Source organism: Pteronotus mesoamericanus, unplaced genomic scaffold (genome assembly GCF_021234165.1).
Source record: "Pteronotus mesoamericanus isolate MK-2021 breed Mesoamerican mustached bat unplaced genomic scaffold, CSHL_Meso_final contig_72, whole genome shotgun sequence".
NCBI lineage: Eukaryota > Metazoa > Chordata > Mammalia > Chiroptera > Mormoopidae > Pteronotus > Pteronotus mesoamericanus.
In genome coordinates, this window is record NW_026555242.1 from 1,792,812 (window position 1) to 1,814,160 (window position 21,349).

Consider the following 21,349-nt stretch of genomic DNA (forward strand, 5'->3'; position numbering starts at 1 on the left):
CTGATTCAATACAAACTAAACTGGAATCTGCTAAAATGTGTTACCAACGTTGGTGAAAATATATGTGGAGCAGAAAAAGCCATATTTGGACAAATTTACAAAGCTTGTGAAATTGTAAGGTGTATAAAGCCTATAATTGTTAATTGTATTATTCGTCAGCATCCGTACACTACCGAAATTATTTGAATCTATTATATGATATTAAACCGGTACTGTCAATTGTGAACTTCATTTGCTCTTGTGGGCTTAATCATCAGTTCCAGGAATTTTTGTTAGAAATAGATTTATCCTACCACAGAGTAGTTTGATGCCTTACAGTGCTAAAGTTTTACTGTTTGTTTTTGTTTTGCTTTGCTGTGCTTCAGAAAGCTTCATTGTTTCCATTTGGCCCAATGCATGGGAAAGGGCTCCAGGGTGGATAAAATGATGCCAGGTGGCTTCAGGGGGAGGCTCAGGCAAAAGCCAGACACCGGGGAAATGCAGAGGGGCCCGTCACAGACCTCTGAGCTCCAAAGGCTCCTAGCCATGCTTGAGCGTGAGCCTTAGAAGACATACTCGCCCAGCCCAGCCTGGGAAATGGCCAGCCTGTGGAGGTTAGTCAGATGGTCACCCATCTTCTTGATGAGCTTCATCTTCTCATCCAGAAAGTGGTTCTTCAAGAAGTCACAGAGAGGAGGATCTACTTTGGTAGAACCCAAGGCCTGCATGTCCAAAAGGGCCTGGTTCAGGTTTTTCTCCATGACCATAGCAGCTTCCATGGCATCTTGAGTTTTACCCCACTCATCTTGGAAAGGCTTCAGCACATCCTGGAAGAGAACATGACCAACACGCTGGTTTTGCATCTCTAAGAGATGCTCGGAGCCCTCAAGCTTCTCCTCAACCAACTTGGGAAAGAAGTGGCCCATGCCCTCTAAAGTCACACAGTTGAAATCTAAATAGAAACCCAGAGAGAGGTGCGTGTAGGAGGCCTGCAGACACAGGCTGATCAGGCAGTTGATGGAGGCTCTACCTTGGTGGAATAATTCTGATGGATTTGGGAGCCCATGGTTGTTTGGTAATAAAGAGTTAAGGTCACAAAACAGTGTTGGCTGGTCTTGGAGGCTGAGGATGGCTGAGGTAGTTCCCAAGGTGGTAACTGAAATGAAGTTGGAGGGTGGCTGGAGGCTGGAAGAAGGGGCGTCCCTGGGTCTGTTCTGTCCAAACACTGCTGAAGCAAGAGACAGATCCAGGGACTGCTGATGGCATTGCCTACTGTGGTTTTGAATTCAGGGCTTACTATGAAATTTTTCTGAATGGGAATAGCCACCCTGAGCAACAACTATCAAACACTGAATGGCTCTGGTAAGTAGCTTTTGTTGCAGACTTGAGAATGTTTCTCGATGAATTCAACCTAAAATTACAAGGCAAAATAGCAAATATATACATAACTTAAACTGCTGTAATTTTGATAACATTGTTTGAATCACGAGTAATGTCAAGCTGCTTTATGCACATGTCAAGAGTTAAAAGCAGCAAGATCTCACATGAATTTGTAGCAGCTATATTTTCCAAGCTCAACAACAGTTCCAGCAGCATTTTTAGGACTTCAGTATAACTACAAAGGAAATGTCCGTATTTCGAAATCTATTTAAATGAGCAATTAAAGCAATTCCACCTGATCTTCAATTGGAAATAACCAAATGGCAAAGTAGTGACATGCTAAAAAACAAACATCAAGAAAAGAATCTGCTCTGGTTGGTGTGGCTCAGTAGATTAAGTGCCAGCCTGCGAACCAAAGGGTTGCCTATTCGATTCCCAGTCAGGGCACATGTCTGCATTGTAGGCCAGGTCCACAGTAGGGGGTGTTCAAGAGGCAACCACACATTGATGTTCTTCTCCCTTTTTTTCACCCTCCCTTCCCCCTCTCTAAAAATAAATAAAATTTTTTAAAAAGGAAAGGAATCTAATAAAATAGAATTCTACAAATGCCTTGCAAATGATGCTTATGCTCAATAAAATCATAAGCTTATGGACTGGTAATATTTAGCAGTAGCTATTGTGAAAGACATTTTTAAAAATTCATTACAAATTTGAATTAACAGATAAACATTTGTGATAGAATTGATGATAGGAAACACTAACTTTGAATCCCACTAAGCAAAATATTATATGAAAAGTTAATTATTTTCATTGTAGGTTTCTACTTTAAAAATTGTACTGATTATTTTAATCTTATCAATATTTTTTGTCATACAAGTACACATATAATACATTATTCTCATTTTTGCTTGTTGTCCCAACACCTAAAATATTTACTACTTGTCCTTTACAGAAAATGTTTACAAACTCCTGCTCTAGAAAATGCAAACAATCTATAGTAACAGAAAGCAGATCAATCAGTGGTTGCTTCTGGATGGAGGACTTGCAGACGGCAAGTGGGAGAGAAAACAAAGGGTCACAAGGAACCTTTTGGGGGGAGAGTTATGTTCACTATTGTGAAGGTTTCATGGGTGTACACATGTCAAAACAAAATTTTGTACTTTAAATACCTGCAATTGATTGTAGTTTAATTGTACCTCAGTTATGCTGTGTTACAAAAAATCAATTGTCAGTTGATAAATTACAATGACTGTTGAATTCAGTTTGACGTTTCCTATGTGTAATTCTGGGCACAGCGTGGGAAGGAATGGGATTCTGAAAGTTGGAATCAGGATGTCTTATTGAACCATGAAATAGAAAATCTTAAAACCCAAATATTCTGAGCCTCTCATGCTAGAAGTATCTTGACTTCTGAAGAGACTAGTATTCCTTCTTAAAAACTCTGTGATAACCTCATCTGTGACAGATTCCTTGGAAGGGGAAGATCTTCCTCCTTAAGACCACCACTGCTACTGTTGCCATTAGACCCTATTGACAAGGGTCAAGTATCAGTGAACTCTAGAAGATTTAGGTGCACACTATAACTCAGGAGAAAATAAGAGAGCAAAATAATTTTAAGACTTTGCTAATATAGATTAGCAGAAACCTGGGGGACATAGGTGGAAGGGTATACTAAGGGTGTTAGACCAAGTAGAGCAAAATGCAGCACTAGGTTGGGTTAAATTCATTGATATGTACTTGCCAAAGTCTGGACTTAATGTGTATGCTCATGCAGCTGGAGGTGGCTCTAACAGTTTACTTGGTAAGTTGACTGAAAATTGAACTTGACAGTGGCCTACTCTTAATAAAGTTGAGATTCCAGAACTTCCTTGCCACGGTGCAGAGTAGAAAACCCAAAGACTTACGGAGATAGGAATATCGGAGTATATTTATACACGAAATGAACACACTCATCCCCTAACTATATTCCACCAGAAAGCCTATAAGACACTTCCTTCACTAAGGCATTGAAAAACACAATGAGGAAAGCACCTGCATTATTGAAAAGCTCTGTTGTTGCTATTTGTGTAAGCCCAGTATTACCATGGAGGGTGCCACCATTGAAATGGGCTCCCTTATTTCAGTGGGGATAATGAGAACTTGCAGTGGTAGAGGCCGAATGACAGTATGCTACCACCAAAGACAAGATGGGTGCATCTATTGTAAAGGGCAGCAGAGACATATGGGTAATCAAAATGCCTTGGCCCACAGTAACCTCAGCAGTGGCTAACCTGTTATCATGTTCCTAAGAATAGATGTGCAGCCTACTAAAAAATTGCTTGATATTTGTAACAAAGGAAAAAATCTTGCTCTGGTAGTCAAAAACCTGACCTGAGTAACCACAGTGGAGAGCCATGGTCCCTCCCAGTTTCTAAACCTAAATCAGCATAGATTCAGAGCCCCTTGATTGAATGGGGAGGTTGGGTCTCCTTGAGGAAGGAACTGTGACCTGTTTACTAGTGTGACTATGCATTACAAAGAAAATACCTACACTTTTTGAGGATTACTAGATACTGGCTCTGAATTAACACTAATTTCTGAGGATCCAAATGCCACTGTTGTCCACCAGTCAAAGTGGGGGCTTAAAGTGGTCAAGTAATAAATGGAGTCTTAGTTCAAGCCCAACTCACAGAGGAACCAACTGATCAACTGGTCCTACCTTGTGGCTATTTCCAAGCTCCTGAGAGTATAATTGGAATAGATACCTATGGCAACTGGCAGGATCCCTACGTTGGGTATGATCCATGGAGTGAGAACATGATGGCAGGAAGAGCTAAGTGACAGCCCCTGGAAATTCCACTTCCTATCATGATAGTTAACTAGAAGCAATATCGTATCACTGGGAGAGTTGCAGAGGTTAATGCCACACTAGAAGACTTGAATGGATAGGAGTTTGACCTGTGCACATATCAGATTGATCTTAGAGAATTACTGTGAACTCTTGTAAAATCGACCAGTTGGTGACTCCAATTGCAGCTTCTGTCTCAGATGCAGTGTCCTTACTGCAACAAATCAACATGGTCGCCAGTATGGTTAAATGGCCTACTAAACATTCAATTATAATTCTGGCTGGTGTGGCTCAGTGGATTGGGTGCTGGCCTGCAACCTGAAAGGTTGCCAGTTTGATCCCTGGTCAGGGCATATGCCTGGGTCGCAGGCCAGATCCCCAGCTGGGGGCACATGAGATGCAACCAATCAATGTTTCTCTCACACAGTGATGTTTCTCTCCTTCTCTTTCTCCCTTCCTTCCCCTCTCTGTAAAGATAAATAAGTAAAATCTTAAAAAAAAAAAAATTAATTATCACTTGGGAGACCACACTCTGAAAGGATGGGATTGTTTTACAGGATGCAGTTTATATTTTAATCAGTGACCATTCATTATGTGGTGGTATCTCCCCTACAGTACGAATACATGAGTCTAAGAATCAGGGGGTGAAAATAGATCTTGCTCTTCTTACTATTATACTTACTAACCCATTTGTAGAATTTTGCTTCCATCTTGGCAACTCTGAACTCTGCTGAATATGAGGGGTGTGTATGTGTGTGTGTGTGTGTGTGCGCGTGGGGGGGGAGAGAGAGAGAGAATATGAATATTTAAGTGCATGTTGCCTTGGCTGGTGTGGCTCAGTGGACTGAGCACCAGCCTGCAAACCAAAGGGTCGCCAGTTTGAGTCCCAGTCAGGGCACATGCCTGGGTTGTGGGCCAAGTCCCCAGCAGGGGGCGCATGAGAGGTAACCACACATTGATGTGTGTCTCCCTCTATTCCTCCCTTTCCCTCTCTAAAAATAAATAAATAAAATCTTAAAAAAAAAATAAATGCATGCTCATATGACAGCTGTCACAATTCAATTTAACAAAATTGTTTCAAATGAAGTCAAAGACAACTAAGTGTTACTACAGCCATCTTACAGGAAAAAACAAATGAGTTTTGGCCAACCCAATATATGAACTATTTGATAATAGGCTGCATATATCATGTTCTTTTGCTTCATAATACTTCAGTGTATATTTACTAAGAATATGCTCTTAAATATCTAGTCATAACATTCAGGAAATTTATAAAGGATGTAACACTTTATAGTTTATATTACAAATTCATCAACTTTTCCCCATAATGTCTTTTACAGCCATTTTCCTGGATTTAGGTCAGAATTAAGTACTTCATTTAATTTTTGGCCACTTTATCCTTCTTTAATCCAGAATGATTCCTGAACCTTTCTTTGTCTTTCATGCCATGGACAATTTTGAATAGTTATTTCTCCTGTGAGTTTCTTCTTTTTATGTGTATATGCTTCTATGTTTATGTCTATTAACAGTATATATGCATGGGTGCTTTCTGTGGAACATTTAGAAAGCAAGATCTGGCAACTGGGTATGTGTAAATCTATCTTTTCTCATAAATTCTATACTGATTCCCATTCCAGTCTCCACAAAGATTGCACTCACTTCATTCATTCCACATCTGCTTCTCCTCACTTCCCCAGTGAGAACCCTGGCTCCCAACATCTCTATATCTAATCATGTGCTTAATCAACATACCCCAATAGTTTCCCAATGGCCATGCCCTTGCCACCACAGCAAACTTACTAAGAATTCAAGATTTATGTGCAGTAATTTTTTCCTTACACAGAAGTTGCTTGAAAGTTACTTGAATTAGTCCTATTTTCCCCTTGTGTTACTTTTATTCGTGTAAAATAGAGTTGGATTCATTTATTTACATCTACATTCAGATTTTAGGCACCCTCCATCTGTTTATTTAAAACATGTTGAGCATTAACATATGAAAGGTCAAAACTATATGAAAAGGTATACTCAAGGAAGTTTACCCTCTCCCCAGTCAGAGCTGTGTGGCTTCCTTTAAGGATGTGACCTGGCCTGGCTAGTGTGGCTCAGAGGATTGGGTGCTAGCCTGCAAACCAAGAGGTCATCGGTTCACTTCCCATCTAGGGCACATGCCTGGGTTGGATCAATGTTATCTCTTGTACATCGAGGTTTCTCTCCCTCCTTCCCTTCCCACCCCCTCTCCCTAAAAAGTTTTTAAAAAAGAATGCCCAACGACCAATGATCCTTCATTTTCCCTACCCCCATAGATATCCAATTTTATTGGATTTTAATTTATCCTTCTTGAGCTTTTCCTTGCAAAAATTTGCAGACATATTTGTTTCCTTACTTCTCCTTCTTCCTGCACAAAAGGTAGCATAGTTTATACTATGTTGAACTTTGCTTTCTTAAATTAACAGTATATCATGGAAACTCATATCAAATCAATGACAAAATTCTAAATTACATATATTTCACTTTTTTATCAATTGAATGGCTGTATGCCAGCCACTGAGCTATACGCCGATAGGGAAATGAGTAAAATACAGCCCTTTAATGATCTTAACCTCCAGTGGAAAGGAGAGCCACATAAAAACATCACAGTGCTCTGACAGCCCAGAGGAGAGCGTCAGTAACAGGATGTCCAAAAGGACTGACACCTAAGTTTGAAGAATGAGAAAGCAGATGAAGAAACAGCACATGTAAAGGCAGTTGAGTAAGGGAAAGGCATGTTGTGGAAATGGAAGTTTAAATTTAAACTTTGAGTGTGGGAGTAGGATGTAGGTTGAGGAGACATGGGTGCCCATAATGAAATTAGAGGTGACATGGCACCAGGTGGTACAAGTAATGGCCAGAAAAAAGCTGGATGGTGTTTTTAAGGCACCCAGGAGACATAGTCTTTAAAATACCATTCGGTTGCACTCCCATCACAAGTATTTAATTGCCAGGCTGCATTGGCCAGGTATTGCAGAAGGAGTAGCACTAAGATTCCAGCCCTTGGGGAGCAAGAAGACAGAATTCAAGGAGCTCTCACATAAAGTGGGGTAAATTGCTGGGCAAGCACAAAGGAAGGGAAGCTGGCACATCTGAAGCTAGGAGTGCAGCAGGGGTGAAGGAATACTTCCCAAAATGTAAGGCAGACTTTTATTGAGGTGTGAGCGTGTTTGGGGGAGAGGGTTTGGGAAGAGCTCCCACACTGATGCTGGGAGTGAAGAGAGAGTGAGATATTAAAAGTTTCCCTGGGACTAATACCACAGACCCATCACTGCTTCACTCCATTCTCCACAAAGCAATCAGTAATCTTTAAAAATACAAGTCTGATCTCTTCATTTGCAGTAAAAGGCTTCCCACTTCTTTGAGGATAATGTTCATCTCTTTAAAATCTGGTCCCAGGTCATTTACCTCTCCAGCTTCATTTTTTAAAACCTTCCCTCTTTAGTTTTATTCTCTTAGCTTGTCATATTCTATTCCCCTGCCAAGAAATCCATCACCCAATACTTCATTAGATCTTACGTCTGTCTGTTTTCATAGTGCCCTGTGCTTTAGCTTGTGTCACGGAATTGTCTCAATCTCCCACTAGCTTGAACTCCCTCAGAGCAAAAAGTGATTTAATTGCAGTTGCATCCAAAGCAGCTAGCCTAACGTCCTAAATGCTCAGCTAATTTTAAATAAATTAAGGCTGTCTTCACTGCAATTTTGAACTAGACCCTAGGAACTTTGGCCTTCACTCTCTTTATTACTACAGTCAACCATTTACGTTTAAAACTACTGAAGTTTAAAATAATTTAGGATTAAGCATTAATTTATCTATAAAGATCAAACTGATAATCTTAAAGCCCACCAGTATTTTACTTAAAGCAGATATGGTTGGAAATAGGTCCTTACGAGACCCACCACCCGCCAAAGTACAGCCGCTTGCCTAGTACCACAATTTTTTTCGCAGTTTGACTCCGCCCACCGGGCCCCAAAATGGCGGAAGAACTGCACGCTACGTCGTGACATCTCACAAACTGCGGAGGCATCCCAACGCTACGCCGGAGACGTGGGCGGGGCGGCCGGTTCTTCCTCTTTGCTTCCTCGGCTCCTCCCCCAGCGTTTCACACGCTCATTGTGAAGCGCCAGCGGCAGCCGGCATTCTCTAGGGCTTTGAGAGTGCTAGAGGCCCTAAATCCTTGGCGCGCGTGAGCGCCCGCGCTGCTCCTTGTCCACTCCCAAGGCTGGGGGCGCGAGGTTCACCTTTATTCTCTCTTCTCCCGCCCGAGCTAACCGCCCCAGTGCGCGCCGGCACCGCGCCGCCGCTCCCCCGCCCCTCCCCCTTCGAGAGCTCCCGCCCGCGCGCTCCTCCTCCTCCCCTTTCCCCGGCGACGCGCACGCGCGCCAGTCCGGCTCGCGCCCTCTCGCTTTCCTCCGGCCAGCGAGACCCCCCCCTCCCCTTCCGCCTCGCGGCGCTTCCTCGCCCCGCGATCTTCTCTATCCACCCCCGACACCGCAGGCCTTCCCCCCCGCCCGCCAACGGCGGGTCCCCAGTTTCCCAGTCTCCTTCGCTTCCCGCGCTCTCCGGCGGGGGCCTAGCCCCAGCCTCTTCTCTCCCTTCCCCTTAATTCCCCTTCCGGACGCTGCCATCATGTTGAAGCCTCAGCCGCCACAACAGACCTCCCAGCCCCAGCAGCCGCCCCCCACGCAACAGGCCGTGGCCCGCCGGCCTCCCGGGGGCACCAGCCCTCCCAACGGTGGCTTCTCGGGCCCCCTGGCCTCAACGTCGGCTCCCCCAGGGCCTCCTGCTGCCTCCTGCTTGGGGCCTGCAGCCGCTGCCGGGAGCGGGCTGCGCCGAGGAGCCGAAAGTATCTTGGCGTCACAGCCTCCGCCGCCGCCGCCGCAGCAGCAGCAACAACACCAGGAGAGGCCGGGGGCAGCGGCCATCGGCAGCGCCAGGTAAGGAGGGGTGGGTTTCCGGGCTCTGGCGCGCACGCTGCGGGGCGGCAGCGGCTTGGTTCCGGCCCGGCAGCCGGGACTTCAGAACACCGCGCGAGGCGGGCTCCTATCCTGACCACCTTGAGGGACGCCAGGGGGAGGGAGAACCCCTCCCCCCTTGAAGCTAGGGATGGGCCCACTCAGATTCCTAACAGGTCGGAGGAGAAGGGTTCCCCAGCAGCCACCGGGACATTTAATTAAGGACCATGCTGAGCTCTCACAGCCTAGTCAGGGCTCGTGGTCTGGACCTTAAGGGCAAGAAGGGCGCATCCCGCTAGCGCCGTCGGAACGAGCTGGGGGGGTGACGAGGTGATGGGGTCCCCAGCTCCATTACCGCGAAGGGTCTCGCGGTTCCCGGCTTCGGCCAATGGGGAGTCGGCTGCGGGAAGGGGTTCGGGCCGTGGCCAATGGAGGGGGGGCGCGCGACCCACAGTTTAGCCAATGGGGAGGGAGGGACTTGGAGCGGGTTGCCACCTCCTCCTTCCCGGTCCGGCCAGTAGGAGGGGAGCGGGGTGGGCGGGGGTGGGGGGGGAACGGAAGGAGAGACAACTGGGAGGACTGCGGCCCGGGAACCTCTGGAGCGCGCTCGCTCTTCACGTACGTGCGCGTGGATTCTGTGTCTCATGACCCGGGAATTCGGGAGTCCAGGGTAACATAGGGCAGTGGCTGGTAGTGTGTGTGGAGGGGTTCGTTGCTAGGTGGGAGACACTCCACTCGGTTTTTAATGTGTATGGGTTAATGGAATTGAGCGTGGCGGTACACGCAGGCGCAGTGGATTCTGATCTCGGGAGGGGGTATTTTGAAGAGGCCTGTGGGGCTTACTGCGCAGTCGCAGACCGGGCGAGGCCTCCCGGTGGATGCCTTTTGCGGCTGCGCTGTCCCCCAGCCCCGCCGACGGCCCCCTCAGCACCCTCCTCAACCGCTGGTTACATCAGCCAGCGAGGAACAGGATTGCCAGGGGACTGACGGCCCCTCCCAAAGTGGGTAACTGGCTGAATGAGTAAAAAGGTCGACAGGGTGGGCTGTAGAGGAACTACCCCTCTTCCCAGGAATTGGTGCATAAGGCTCTGAAAATGATTCTTTTCTATTTGGGAGGTAATGTGCCTGAGCTTGGTACTTACGAATCTGCACTGCCTGAGCTTCCTCTTTTACATCTAGATGGGTGATTAGTTATCGAATACTGTAGCATTGGTCTCTTGGAAGCATGCATCTCTGGCCCCTTGGAGAAAGTGAGATAATGGTTGGTTGTTGATTGAGGTCTGTTTTACTGGCATTTGGAGGAAATGTGCTTACTGGTTTATAATGCTTGTGCCTTTTTCCTCTATAAGGTGATAGTTTGAAAGTCTTGATTTCTTGTAACCTAGATCAGCATTTTCACATGGTATGTGGTTTTAGGATACCAAGTTCTTTGAAATGAACTGTATAAGGGGGATTGAACAGATTTAAATAACCAGTTTTTTTGTTTCCTTTTATAGGGGACAAAGCACAGGAAAGGGACCCCCACAGTCACCGGTGAGTGTTCCCCAAGTGTACAGAAACTTAAAAGACAGATATGTGGGAATATAGGACAGATTAGGTGCAGAAATATTCAGGTGGGCTCAGAAGGGCAGGGAGCCCAGCACATACAAGGTGGTCGTATGGGGAATGTGGACATTTAGAAGGACTGTAACATGCTGACTGGCTAGCTATTTTTTTCTCTTGTATCACTCACAGGTATTTGAGGGTGTCTACAACAATTCCAGAATGCTGCATTTTCTTACAGCTGTTGTGGTAAGTGGGTACTTTGTTTGAAGGATGTAATGTATCTGTTTGCTGGAGACACTCTTATTTTTCCCACTTTCCCAGGGCTCCACTTGTGATGTAAAGGTGAAGAATGGTACCACCTATGAAGGTATCTTCAAGACTCTGAGCTCAAAGGTGAGTGTACTCAAACTAGCTTATTTTTGGAGTTGCATGGAAGGAGTAAAAGAATGAACTGGGCTCATTGAAGATGTGTTGGACAACATCGTGGCTATTTCTGTCAGCATGTGATGGAGTAGTGCTGTAAGCATGAAAGGCATGGGTCTGAAATTTGAGGGCTGAGTACTTTAATATAAAAATGCTTGAAGTTTAAAATATAAAAGTTTAATTTTGGGACTTTGCTTAGTCCTGTGGCTGATACTGAGAAGACATTATATACACATGGTGTTGGGAAAAGTTTAGAAAGGGTAAGAGAAAAATAGTCATTTTTTGCCTTCATGTTTGATGATACTGACCCTTGGGTCTTGGGGAATGGAACTTTTTTAGTTTGAACTGGCAGTAGACGCTGTGCACCGGAAAGCATCTGAGCCAGTGGGTGGCCCTCGTCGGGAAGACATTGTGGACACCATGGTGTTTAAGCCAAGTGATGTCATGCTTGTCCACTTCCGAAATGTTGACTTCAATTATGCGACTAAAGGTATTGTGCCAGGCTGTTATGTCAAACCCATTCTGTGAGTGGAGAGCAGAGAGCAGTTACATGATAGCTTGATTTACGCTTCCATTCATAACTTTACCATCTCCCCCCTCCCAAGAAGATGGCTGGATTTTTCTTTTTGGGGATGTATCTTGATGTCTAAGATAAAGTGGGGCGAATTTGGCCTATGTTGTGGTTTTTTTCTTATTTCTTTTGTTTTGAACTTGCTGTTCTGAATTATTAAGGTGAGGGGTTTTTTGTGGGTGGGTTTTTTTTTGTTTGTTTTTGTTTGTTTTTAAGAGAGGAAGGGATAGAGAAACATCAATTTGTTGTTCCACTTAATTGATGCATTCATTGGTCGATTCTTGTATGTGACCTGACTGGAGATCAAACCCACAACCTTGGCATATTGGGACAATGCTCCAACCAACTGAGCTACCTGGCCAGGGCTAAGATAAGGGTTTTTATGCTGTGCCTGCCTGCCCTCCCATCCCCAAACCCTGGCATACATAAACTTTTCTTCACTTCTGAACAACTTGTGGGAAGGGAAAAGGTGTTTGGGGAACAGCCTGTGAACTATCACATGACACCTGATCTTCAACTCTGCCCCCACAGACAAGTTCACTGATTCAGCTATTGCCATGAACTCGAAGGTGAATGGGGAGCACAAAGAGAAGGTGCTTCAGCGCTGGGAGGGGGGTGACAGCAACAGCGATGACTACGACCTCGAGTCTGACATGGTACAGTCTCCTTCCCTGAGATCCTGAGGGCTTGGCAGCTCTGCTGCCAGAATGTGGGTTATTGACACTGACATCATTCTTGGAACCTAGTTGCTTCTGGGGAGGGGGGAGGAAAATCATTTACTTTTGCCTATTTGTGACAGTCAGATTCCAAATGGAAAGGTACAGAAAATAACGAAACAAAAATACCTGTTCTCCCACCATCTGTGATTGACAGCTTCAAGTCATTTTTTTCCCCATCTTAACAAAAAGTATAAACAAGAGTGAGTACTGTGTAGGCCCATTTCCCTTCTTAAAAAAAAAAAAGAAAAGAAAACAAAACAGCTACTGCTATACTTTGATTCATTTAGAATTTTTCATGAGTGAATGCATTATTTTGCTGTTTAATTTGCACAAGAATTTATTTTTTTGCCTGTTTTTGAATGTTGCTGCTACATAGATTTAGTTCAATGCTTTTAACTCTTGTGTACTGTCCTACTTACACACCCATGTATGTATACCTATCAAATTGTATTTATCTTTTTCCTTATTGACTTGTGTTTTTTGGCCATTAGAGTACCATATTGAATTTTTAGAACATGTATCTCCATGCACATATACCAGAATTCCTCTGGGATATAAATCTGAAAATTGATTTGTTATTGAAAATGTGTTATAGTTCTAGTTGATATTCTCACCAGCCATGTTCCAATTTTTCAACTTTTGGTGTGGTCAGATTTTTTTTAAGTATTTCAGCCTGATGGAGAATGACAGGACATTGTTGCTTTCCTCGCTGGATTTTAAAAGTCTCCCTCCTCCCTTCCTAGTCCAATGGATGGGACCCCAATGAAATGTTCAAGTTCAATGAGGAGAACTATGGTGTAAAGACCACCTATGATAGCAGTCTCTCGTCTTACACGTGAGTGTCTTGGTACTATCCATGTGGTGCAGTTTGAGGTGTGGGATCCCCAGTGAAAGGGCAGGTCTGTAGGTGGAACATAGCTTTTGTTCATGCTTTTCTGTGTGTTAAGATTGCCCTCTCGTCACTCCTGTTGTGCTTTGTGAACTGCTCTTAAGGGTCTTTTTTTAACCTTGATTCTAGAGTACCTGATGGGTAGAATTAACTGCTTATCCACTTGTCCATACTTTTTCTCTGGAACTTAAAATGTACTGAAAAATCTGTCTTAAGTGTCCCCAAGATTCAGAGAAGCCTTGCTGCTCTGCCTGGGACCTAGTAGATGCCCATTAAATATATGCCAAGTTGTTGAAGGGGTTAAACACACACATACTGGAGCTTGTGATAAGATTGATAGAAATGTTTTCTTTTTGTTCCCTGGCACTGGTGTGGTGATGGTCTCCGGTGGTCCTCTCAGGGTGCCCTTAGAGAAGGACAACTCAGAAGAATTTCGTCAGCGGGAGCTGCGTGCAGCCCAGTTGGCCCGGGAGATTGAATCAAGCCCCCAGTACCGCCTGCGAATTGCCATGGAAAACGATGATGGCCGCACGGAAGAGGAGAAGCACAGTGCAGTACAGCGGCAGGGTTCAGGACGGGAGAGCCCCAGCTTGGCGTCTAGGTAATTGCTGGGGGGCAGCCTGATATGTTTGTGGCGCTCTATGTGGGCCAAGTGTTTTGTACACTCTTGTTTAAGCCTCACAGCCCATATGAAATGTAGGTTAATGAATAGTTATTGCCAGTTTTTATTTTGAGAGATTAAAACCTAGAGTGGTCGCCCTGGCTGGTGTGGCTCAGTTAGTTGGGCGTCATCTTGTAAACCAAAGGGTTGTGGGTTTGACTCCCAGTTAGAGTATATGCCTGGGTTGCATGTTTGGTATCCTCAGGGCACCTACAGAAAGTAGCCAATCGAGGCTTCTCTTTTTCTTACACTCTCTCCCCCTCTCTCTAAAATTAAATTGCCCTGGCTGGTGTGGCTCAGTGGATTGAGTGCCAGCCTGTGAACCAAAGGATCGCTTGTTCCATTCCCAGTCAGGGCACATACCTGGGTTGCAGGCCAGGTCCCCGGTAGGGGGCACATGAGAAGCAAACATACATTGATATTTCCGTCCCTCTTTTTCTTCCTCCCTATTCCTACCTCTAGAAATAAATAAAATCCCTTTTAAAACTATAAGGTAAATAAGTAAAATGTTGAGTGGTTAAGTGGTTTGCCCATAGTAATAAGGCTAAAGTTTATGGATTTTGAAAAAAATTTAGTTTCAGAGTTTTGATACACATTCTTTCCCTTCTGCATATTCACGGGAAAGTCTCATTCTTTGTGAAAATTAAATCAAACTATGTGATGATCTGTATTTTGTAAAAGATACACCTTGACCTACAGTGTGATACTACTTTTCTCATAGGTCAGGCGTGGTAGAATTATGGAGTATCAGCCTGGTTGGCTGTCAGGGTTGACACAGCATAAGGTCATAAAGCCTGTAGCCACAGAACATTTAACCAGGACAGGTCTTTTAAGTGAGATAGCATAAAAAGCTGGAGCCAGGCAGCGTGTATGTGTGTGTGTGTAATTTAGAAGGGCTTTATCTTTTCAAAATGTGTGGGTTTTGTGGCTGCTTGATCTCACTTAAAATCTCCTCTCCAGGGAGGGAAAATATATCCCTCTACCTCAACGAGTTCGGGAAGGTCCCCGGGGAGGAGTTCGATGCAGTAGTTCTCGAGGTGGCCGGCCTGGCCTCAGCTCTTTGCCACCTCGTGGCCCTCACCATCTTGACAACAGCAGCCCCGGCCCAGGTTCTGAGACACGTGGTATTAATGGAGGTGAGTTATGAAGCAGACATTTGTAGGGGACAGGAAAGAATTGGGACGGATAATTGAATGGTTTTAAATGGATTGGAAGGACGATGGATTAGTGGTAATGTAATAACAGGTACTCTGTCTTTTTTCCCATCTTTTCTTTTAAAAAAAAGGCCCCTCTCGCATGTCTCCTAAGGCACCGCGGCCTGTGAGAGGTGCAAAGACACTGTCTTCACCCAGCAGTAGGCCTTCTGGAGAAGCGTCTGTTCCACCTCCTCCTGCAGGTAAAATTTCAGCAGTGTTATATGAAGAAATGGATATAAATTTGTAGAGGGATATAAATACCATCAGTTGTTGGAATGGTAGGGTGTTGGAATGATAGTTTCAAGATACGAAAGATATTTTGGAGAGTTTGGGTTTATGCTTTTTAGGAAAGAATTTTTCAATTTCCCTCTTGCAGAAATCCCAGTGTAGCAATCTATGGGTGTGTCTGTATGGGTATGGGTCAGGGAGTATCTGAGTATAATAGACTGGTTGGCACAAGTCTTTGTTTAAATTAATTGCCCACATTTACAACAGGAGAAATCATAGAAAATTTTCAATTTCTATTGACATGTGGGAGGTTCTGCCAACACTGACCTGTCTTGCTGCATAGCTCCATTTGGCAGGAACTGAGTCATGAATACCCCTTTTAAGTCCTTCATGGGGCCATTTTACCCCCTTGTTACCTGTCTTGCCCTTGTAGGCATTTAGGTTCGTGACCTTGTCTATAAAAAAGTGGATAGCCATTTCTGGTGTGGCTCAGTGGATTGGGCCCCAGCCTGCAAGCTGAAAGGTCGCTGGTTTCTAGTCAGGGCATATGCCTAGGTTTCAAGCCAGGTGCTTGGTTGGGGGCGTGTGAGAGGCAGCCAATGGAGATGTTTCTCTCACCAGTGTTTCTCTCCCTCCTTCCCTTCCCCTCTCTCTAGAAATGAGTAAATCTTTTTTTAAGAAAAAGTGGATAAATTTTCCTTGGTGTTTTAGTAAGTCTTTTGCCCCCATGGCTTGTCGACCAGCAGTAACCATTGTACAGCTTTCCCTTTTCTTCCAGTTGGCCGGATGTACCCCCCACGCTCTCCCAAGTCAGCTGCCCCTGCACCAGTCTCAGCATCCTGTACTGAGCCTCCCATTGGTTCAGCAGTACCAACCTCTTCAGCTTCCATCCCCGTGACATCATCAGCTGTGGACCCTGGAGTAGGCTCCATTTCCCCGGCTTCTCCAAAGATCTCACTGGCCCCCACAGATGGTAAGCCAGACAGTTGAGGGCTGTGGACAGTGTGAAGTGTGGTTCTGGGAAGAAGGACCTTCAGGCGTCTCTCTCTCCTTGCTCAGTAAAAGAACTTGCAGTCAAGGAACCTGGGAGAACTCTGGAATCCCAGGAGCTGTCCCGAATGTCTGGGAAAGGTGAGGATTGTTTTGTTCTGTCAAAGTATAATGCTCCTTTGATTAGGAGAGCATTTCAGTTAGGAAAGTTGTTGGAATTCAAAAACAATGTCTGTTAGACCTTTGATCTAATTTCTCTTAAAGGATTAAGAGTTCCTCTGTTGTTTTGTTTTGTTTTTTACCTTGTGGGCTACTAGCGCTGTGTAGCCACTTTTGGGAAAGGAAATGTATATTTTGTCCTTTATCACTGTTTCTTATAGTCCCTGGCCTTCAGAATGAGCAGAAACGCTTTCAACTGGAAGAACTGAGAAAGTTTGGGGCCCAGTTTAAGGTGAGAGAAGTATGGGAATAAGCTAAGATGTTACAGGATGAAGGTGAAGTGGGTGTGGGGAGCTTACAGGAGAGGCACAGGACTAGGTGGGATACAAGAGATGAGAGCAAGGATGAAAGAAAAGCAGCAGGACCTTGGGTCTGGACCAGTGTTGTATATGTGATTCTTTCTTTGCAGCTTCAGCCCAGTAGCCCTCCTGAGACCAGCTTGGATCCTTTTCCTCCCCGGATCTTAAAGGAGGAGGCCAAAGGGAAAGAGAAGGAAGTTGATGGTCTATTGACTTCAGAGCCCATGGGGTCCCCAGTCTCCTCCAAGACAGAGTCCATATTGGATAAGGAGGACAAACCGCCCCTGCCTCTAGCAGGAGGCACTGAGGGGCCAGATCAGCCCCCAACGCCTTGCCCAAGCCAAACCGGTAGCCCCCCAGTGGACCTCATCAAGGGAGATGACAAGGATGAGGGCCCTGTTGCAGAGTGAGTGGATTGGGGAGCTGGATGGGTGTCGGGTGATGAGGGGTGTAAGCCATGAGGATTTACTTCTCTTTTTCCCTCGTAGGCAAGTAAAGAAGTCAACATTGAATCCCAATGCCAAGGAATTCAATCCCGCAAAGCCTCTGCTGTCTGTGGTGAGATGGAATAACATCTTCCATAAAGGAGACTTGGGAATGGGGGGGCATTTGATGTGTTGTAGTGAAAGGAGCTGCAAAAGTGTATAGGGATGGCAGCAGTTGGGCTGGTGAGGGGAAAACAGACATGTTTCAGGGCTAGGTGGTAGAGGAACGTGATATGCCTGACAAATGTTTATGGGTTTCTTTTTAATACTTAGCATTTGGCTCGGGGAGTATCTGAGTATAATAGTTACAAGTATAAGCTTCATTTCGGCCCACTGAATTGGCTTAAACCCCTGTATTTACAAGCTGCCTAACCTCTCTGCCTCAGTTTTGTCGTCTATAATTTGAGTGCGTCCATCTCCTAGGGTTTGATGTGAGGCTTAAGCAAGGTAAAGTATAGAATGTGTTTGGTACATAGCACTCCCTCCACAAATGATGTTGCTATATGGGCAATGGGGGGTGCTGTGGGAGATAGAAAAATTAAGGTATTTTGTAATGTCCTCCCTTGTCTCTTACAGAATAAATCTACCAGTACTCCAACTTCTCCAGGGCCCCGGACTCATTCTACTCCTTCCATCCCGGTGCTGACAGCAGGCCAGAGTGGGCTCTATAGTCCCCAGTACATTTCCTACATACCTCAGATCCACATGGGACCAGCTGTTCAGGTAAGAGAAGAGATTAGATGGGCCCAGGGTAAGAGGTGTGGTTGGGCTGGTTGAGGGACCACGTCAGCCCTGTTCAGGGCATTTGTAAGCGAGTCATTCAGCCTCATCTGTGGTGTTGTCCCTAGGCACCTCAGATGTATCCATATCCTGTATCCAACTCAGTGCCTGGACAGCAGGGCAAGTACCGGGGAGCAAAAGGTGAGCAGGGTGGGGAGGGGCAGTCAGTGGGGCTGCCCATTGCCTCCTGGCAGATGGTGCTTGAGCTCTGCACTATTTTCCCCCTACTCCCAGGTTCCCTGCCCCCCCAGCGCTCGGACCAACACCAGCCAGCCTCAGCCCCTCCAATGATGCAGGCCGCCGCTGCAGCTGGCCCACCTCTGGTGGCTGCCACACCTTATTCTTCCTACATCCCCTACAACCCACAACAGTTTCCAGGCCAGCCTGCCATGATGCAGCCCATGGCCCACTACCCCTCACAGGTGACGGAGGCACAGGAGGAACATGGGGGTACAGAGGCCCTGCTAGAGATCCTATCCTCACCTCCCCAGTTCAGAGGAGCTGGGTGAGAGAGGCCAGGCAGTGTTCTGGATTGTGGTTTCAGGTGTATGCTTCAGTCCTGTCTCTTGTAGGACTGTTGCAAGGCACTTAAGCACCCAAGTCTTAGTCGGCGGGGGGGGGGGTTCCCCTCTATTAAATAAAGTGTTGATAATATAGTGTCTGCGTGGATAGGTTATTGCAAATGCTCAACAAGCTAGTTGTGACAAGGCCAGAGTGGTGCTGTGTGGAGGTTATGCCTTCTAAGTCCTGTGCTTGCCAACCGTTTCTCTCCTTGCCATTCCAGCCGGTGTTTGCCCCCATGCTTCAGAGCAACCCACGCATGCTGACATCGGGCAGCCATCCCCAGGCCATTGTGTCATCCTCTACCCCTCAGTACCCTTCTGCAGAGCAGCCCACACCCCAAGCCCTTTACGGTGAGTTTTGCTGGGCCCTCCCCTTCCAGGCTGTGCTTCTCTGTCCCCTCCAGTGTGCTCAGCACTGATTTTTCTCTCCTTCCTACTGTAGCCACTGTTCACCAGTCCTATCCACACCATGCCACACAGCTCCATGCCCACCAGCCACAGCCGGCCACCACGCCTACTGGGAGCCAGCCACAGTCCCAGCATGCGGCTCCCAGTCCTGTCCAGGTGCCTGCCATGGGGAATCTTGAGTGGTTGGGACAGGAGTGAGTGGGTGGTTGAAAGAGGAGTAGAACTTGGGATGTTTCCCCAGCAGGGAGGATCATGTCAGCGGGTAGAAGGCCTGGGTACGAGAGGAGTGGGCGGCACTCACCCTTCCCCTCCCCCCCGACAGCACCAGGCAGGGCAGGCCCCACACCTGGGCAGTGGACAGCCACAGCAGAATCTGTACCACCCAGGGGCCCTGACAGGCACGCCACCGTCTCTGCCACCGGGACCTTCTGCCCAGTCCCCTCAGAGCAGCTTCCCCCAACCAGCCGCTGTGTATGCCATCCATGCTCACCAGCAGCTGCCCCACGGCTTCACCAACATGGCCCATGTTACCCAGGTAAGAGTCCAAGGGACCTGCTTCATCTGGGTCTCCTCTGCCATGAGGACCTGTGCCATGAGGCTGTCCCATCCATGAGTCCCCAGTGCCGCCTTTACTTAGTGTTCATTACACTAGGATTCTTGGCACCTGTGTCAAGCTTCTGTGGTGCTCCCAGCTACTTTCTGTTTTCTGCAGGCCCATGTCCAAACTGGAATCACAGCAGCCCCGCCCCCTCACCCTGGGGCTCCCCACCCGCCCCAGGTGATGCTGCTGCACCCACCCCAGAGCCATGGGGGCCCCCCCCAAGGCGCAGTGCCCCAGAGTGGGGTGCCTGCACTCTCAGCTTCCACACCCTCACCCTACCCCTACATCGGACACCCCCAAGGTGAGCAGCCTGGCCAGGCGCCTGGATTTCCAGGAGGAGCCGATGACAGGATTCGTGAGTTCTCGTTAGCTGGGGGAATTTGGCATGGAAGAGCTGATGGGCTGCAGGTGGGGCAGGATGCACGGGTTCTGGGTGGGGAGTGAGGGGTCTTGGAGGCAGGGCTGTCCCACAGGGCGCCCGCCGACCTGCACCTGTCTGTGAAGTATGTAGGGTGGGCAGAAGCCACAGTCGCCGCCGCCAGGGGCTTGCTCCTGGCTCTGTCCTTTGCTTCCCTCCGTCCTCGCTCAGTTGTGATCCAGCAGCCCCCCTCCCCACTGCCTCCCCAGCTCTCAGTGACCCCGACTGTCTCCTGACTTAGCCGAGGTAAGGTCAGCGCAGCAGACAGGGCCAGGCTGGGGTGTGGGGGGCTGCGCTGGGCACACAAGTAAGGGCTCTGGCTCACTGGGAAACAGTGTGTGATCTGTGCTTCTGACAGCCCCATGAGACACCTTGAGGAGGCCGCTCCTACCCAAACACTCCCCCCACACCCCACACTGGACGGCATTGGATGAAGGGACAGCTGCTTGGGTTCTAATGCTCCTGCTCTCTTCTCTTTCCCCTCCAACCAGTTCAATCTCATCCCTCCCAGCAGCTCCCCTTCCACCCCCCGGGGAACTGAAGATTGTCCTGGCCGCGACCTGAGACCTCCATGAGTGGAGGGAAGAGTGATCTATGTCTCTTCCCCCAGCAGCTCGGACCAGTCCCAGCCCCCCAATCTCCCCTTTCCCGTGGGGGAGCTGGGGGATTCCTGCCAAGCACCTTGAATGGGAGAGGCCTCAAAGTGGGTGGGCCAGGGTCCAGCGGGGGTGGGGGGAATCCTGTTCTGCCCCTGCCCATCCCCACCCCATCTTGCCCTCCCATCCTCTTACCCCTGCTGGAGACAAAAAGATCTTTTATTTTCTATTATTTATAATGTCAGACTTGGGCCCCCTGTTCTTCCTTCCCCATTAACTTGAGTGACCTGCGTGAGAGACAGATACCCCACAAGGATGGTTGGACAAGGACTTTTACTTTTTATTACATAAAAATATTTAAAAAAATTAAAAAAAAATAAAATTTTAAACTAACTTAATCTGCCTCTAGTTTCCTCTTTGGAGAATAGAGTAAGATTGTATTGGGTTGGCCAAAAAGTCTCTTCAGGGTTCTGTAAAAAAGGACAGGTTTTTCATTTTCTTCAGTAACTGATTTGGACATTTTGAGTATGTCTGCTCTCACATGGTATAACTTTGATTGTTCTCAGTTAATGTCTTAATTTGATTGCTG

General features: G+C 46.9%; 1 protein-coding gene and 1 pseudogene across 14 annotated transcripts; one reads left to right on the forward strand and one right to left on the reverse strand.

Moving 5' to 3' along the window:
• Nucleotides 1–245: 245 nt before the first annotated feature.
• On the reverse strand, nt 246–1,045 carry LOC129078139 (ferritin light chain-like; annotated as a pseudogene).
• A 7,553-nt stretch (nt 1,046–8,598) lies between these two features.
• Nucleotides 8,599–21,135, forward strand: ATXN2L (ataxin 2 like). 14 transcript variants are annotated; one of them, XM_054582751.1, is made up of 24 exons: nt 8,600–9,151; nt 10,666–10,702; nt 10,904–10,960; nt 11,036–11,107; nt 11,477–11,627; nt 12,240–12,364; nt 13,171–13,262; nt 13,717–13,917; nt 14,938–15,113; nt 15,263–15,373; nt 16,162–16,374; nt 16,461–16,532; nt 16,772–16,842; nt 17,020–17,315; nt 17,398–17,467; nt 17,971–18,117; nt 18,243–18,315; nt 18,409–18,596; nt 18,959–19,088; nt 19,180–19,301; nt 19,468–19,680; nt 19,858–20,101; nt 20,251–20,410; nt 20,656–21,135. In XM_054582751.1, the coding sequence occupies exons 1-23, from the start codon at nt 8,844–8,846 to the stop codon at nt 20,403–20,405; spliced, it is 3,324 nt and encodes a 1,107-aa protein (XP_054438726.1). In that variant the 5' UTR covers nt 8,600–8,843; the 3' UTR covers nt 20,406–20,410; nt 20,656–21,135. The 14 variants fall into 14 exon arrangements, with proteins under 14 accessions (XP_054438738.1, XP_054438726.1, XP_054438725.1 ...); XM_054582750.1 differs by having other exon boundaries at nt 20,251–21,135; XM_054582755.1 differs by lacking the exon at nt 20,251–20,410 and having other exon boundaries at nt 8,601–9,151; nt 20,679–21,135.
• Nucleotides 21,136–21,349: the final 214 nt, after the last annotated feature.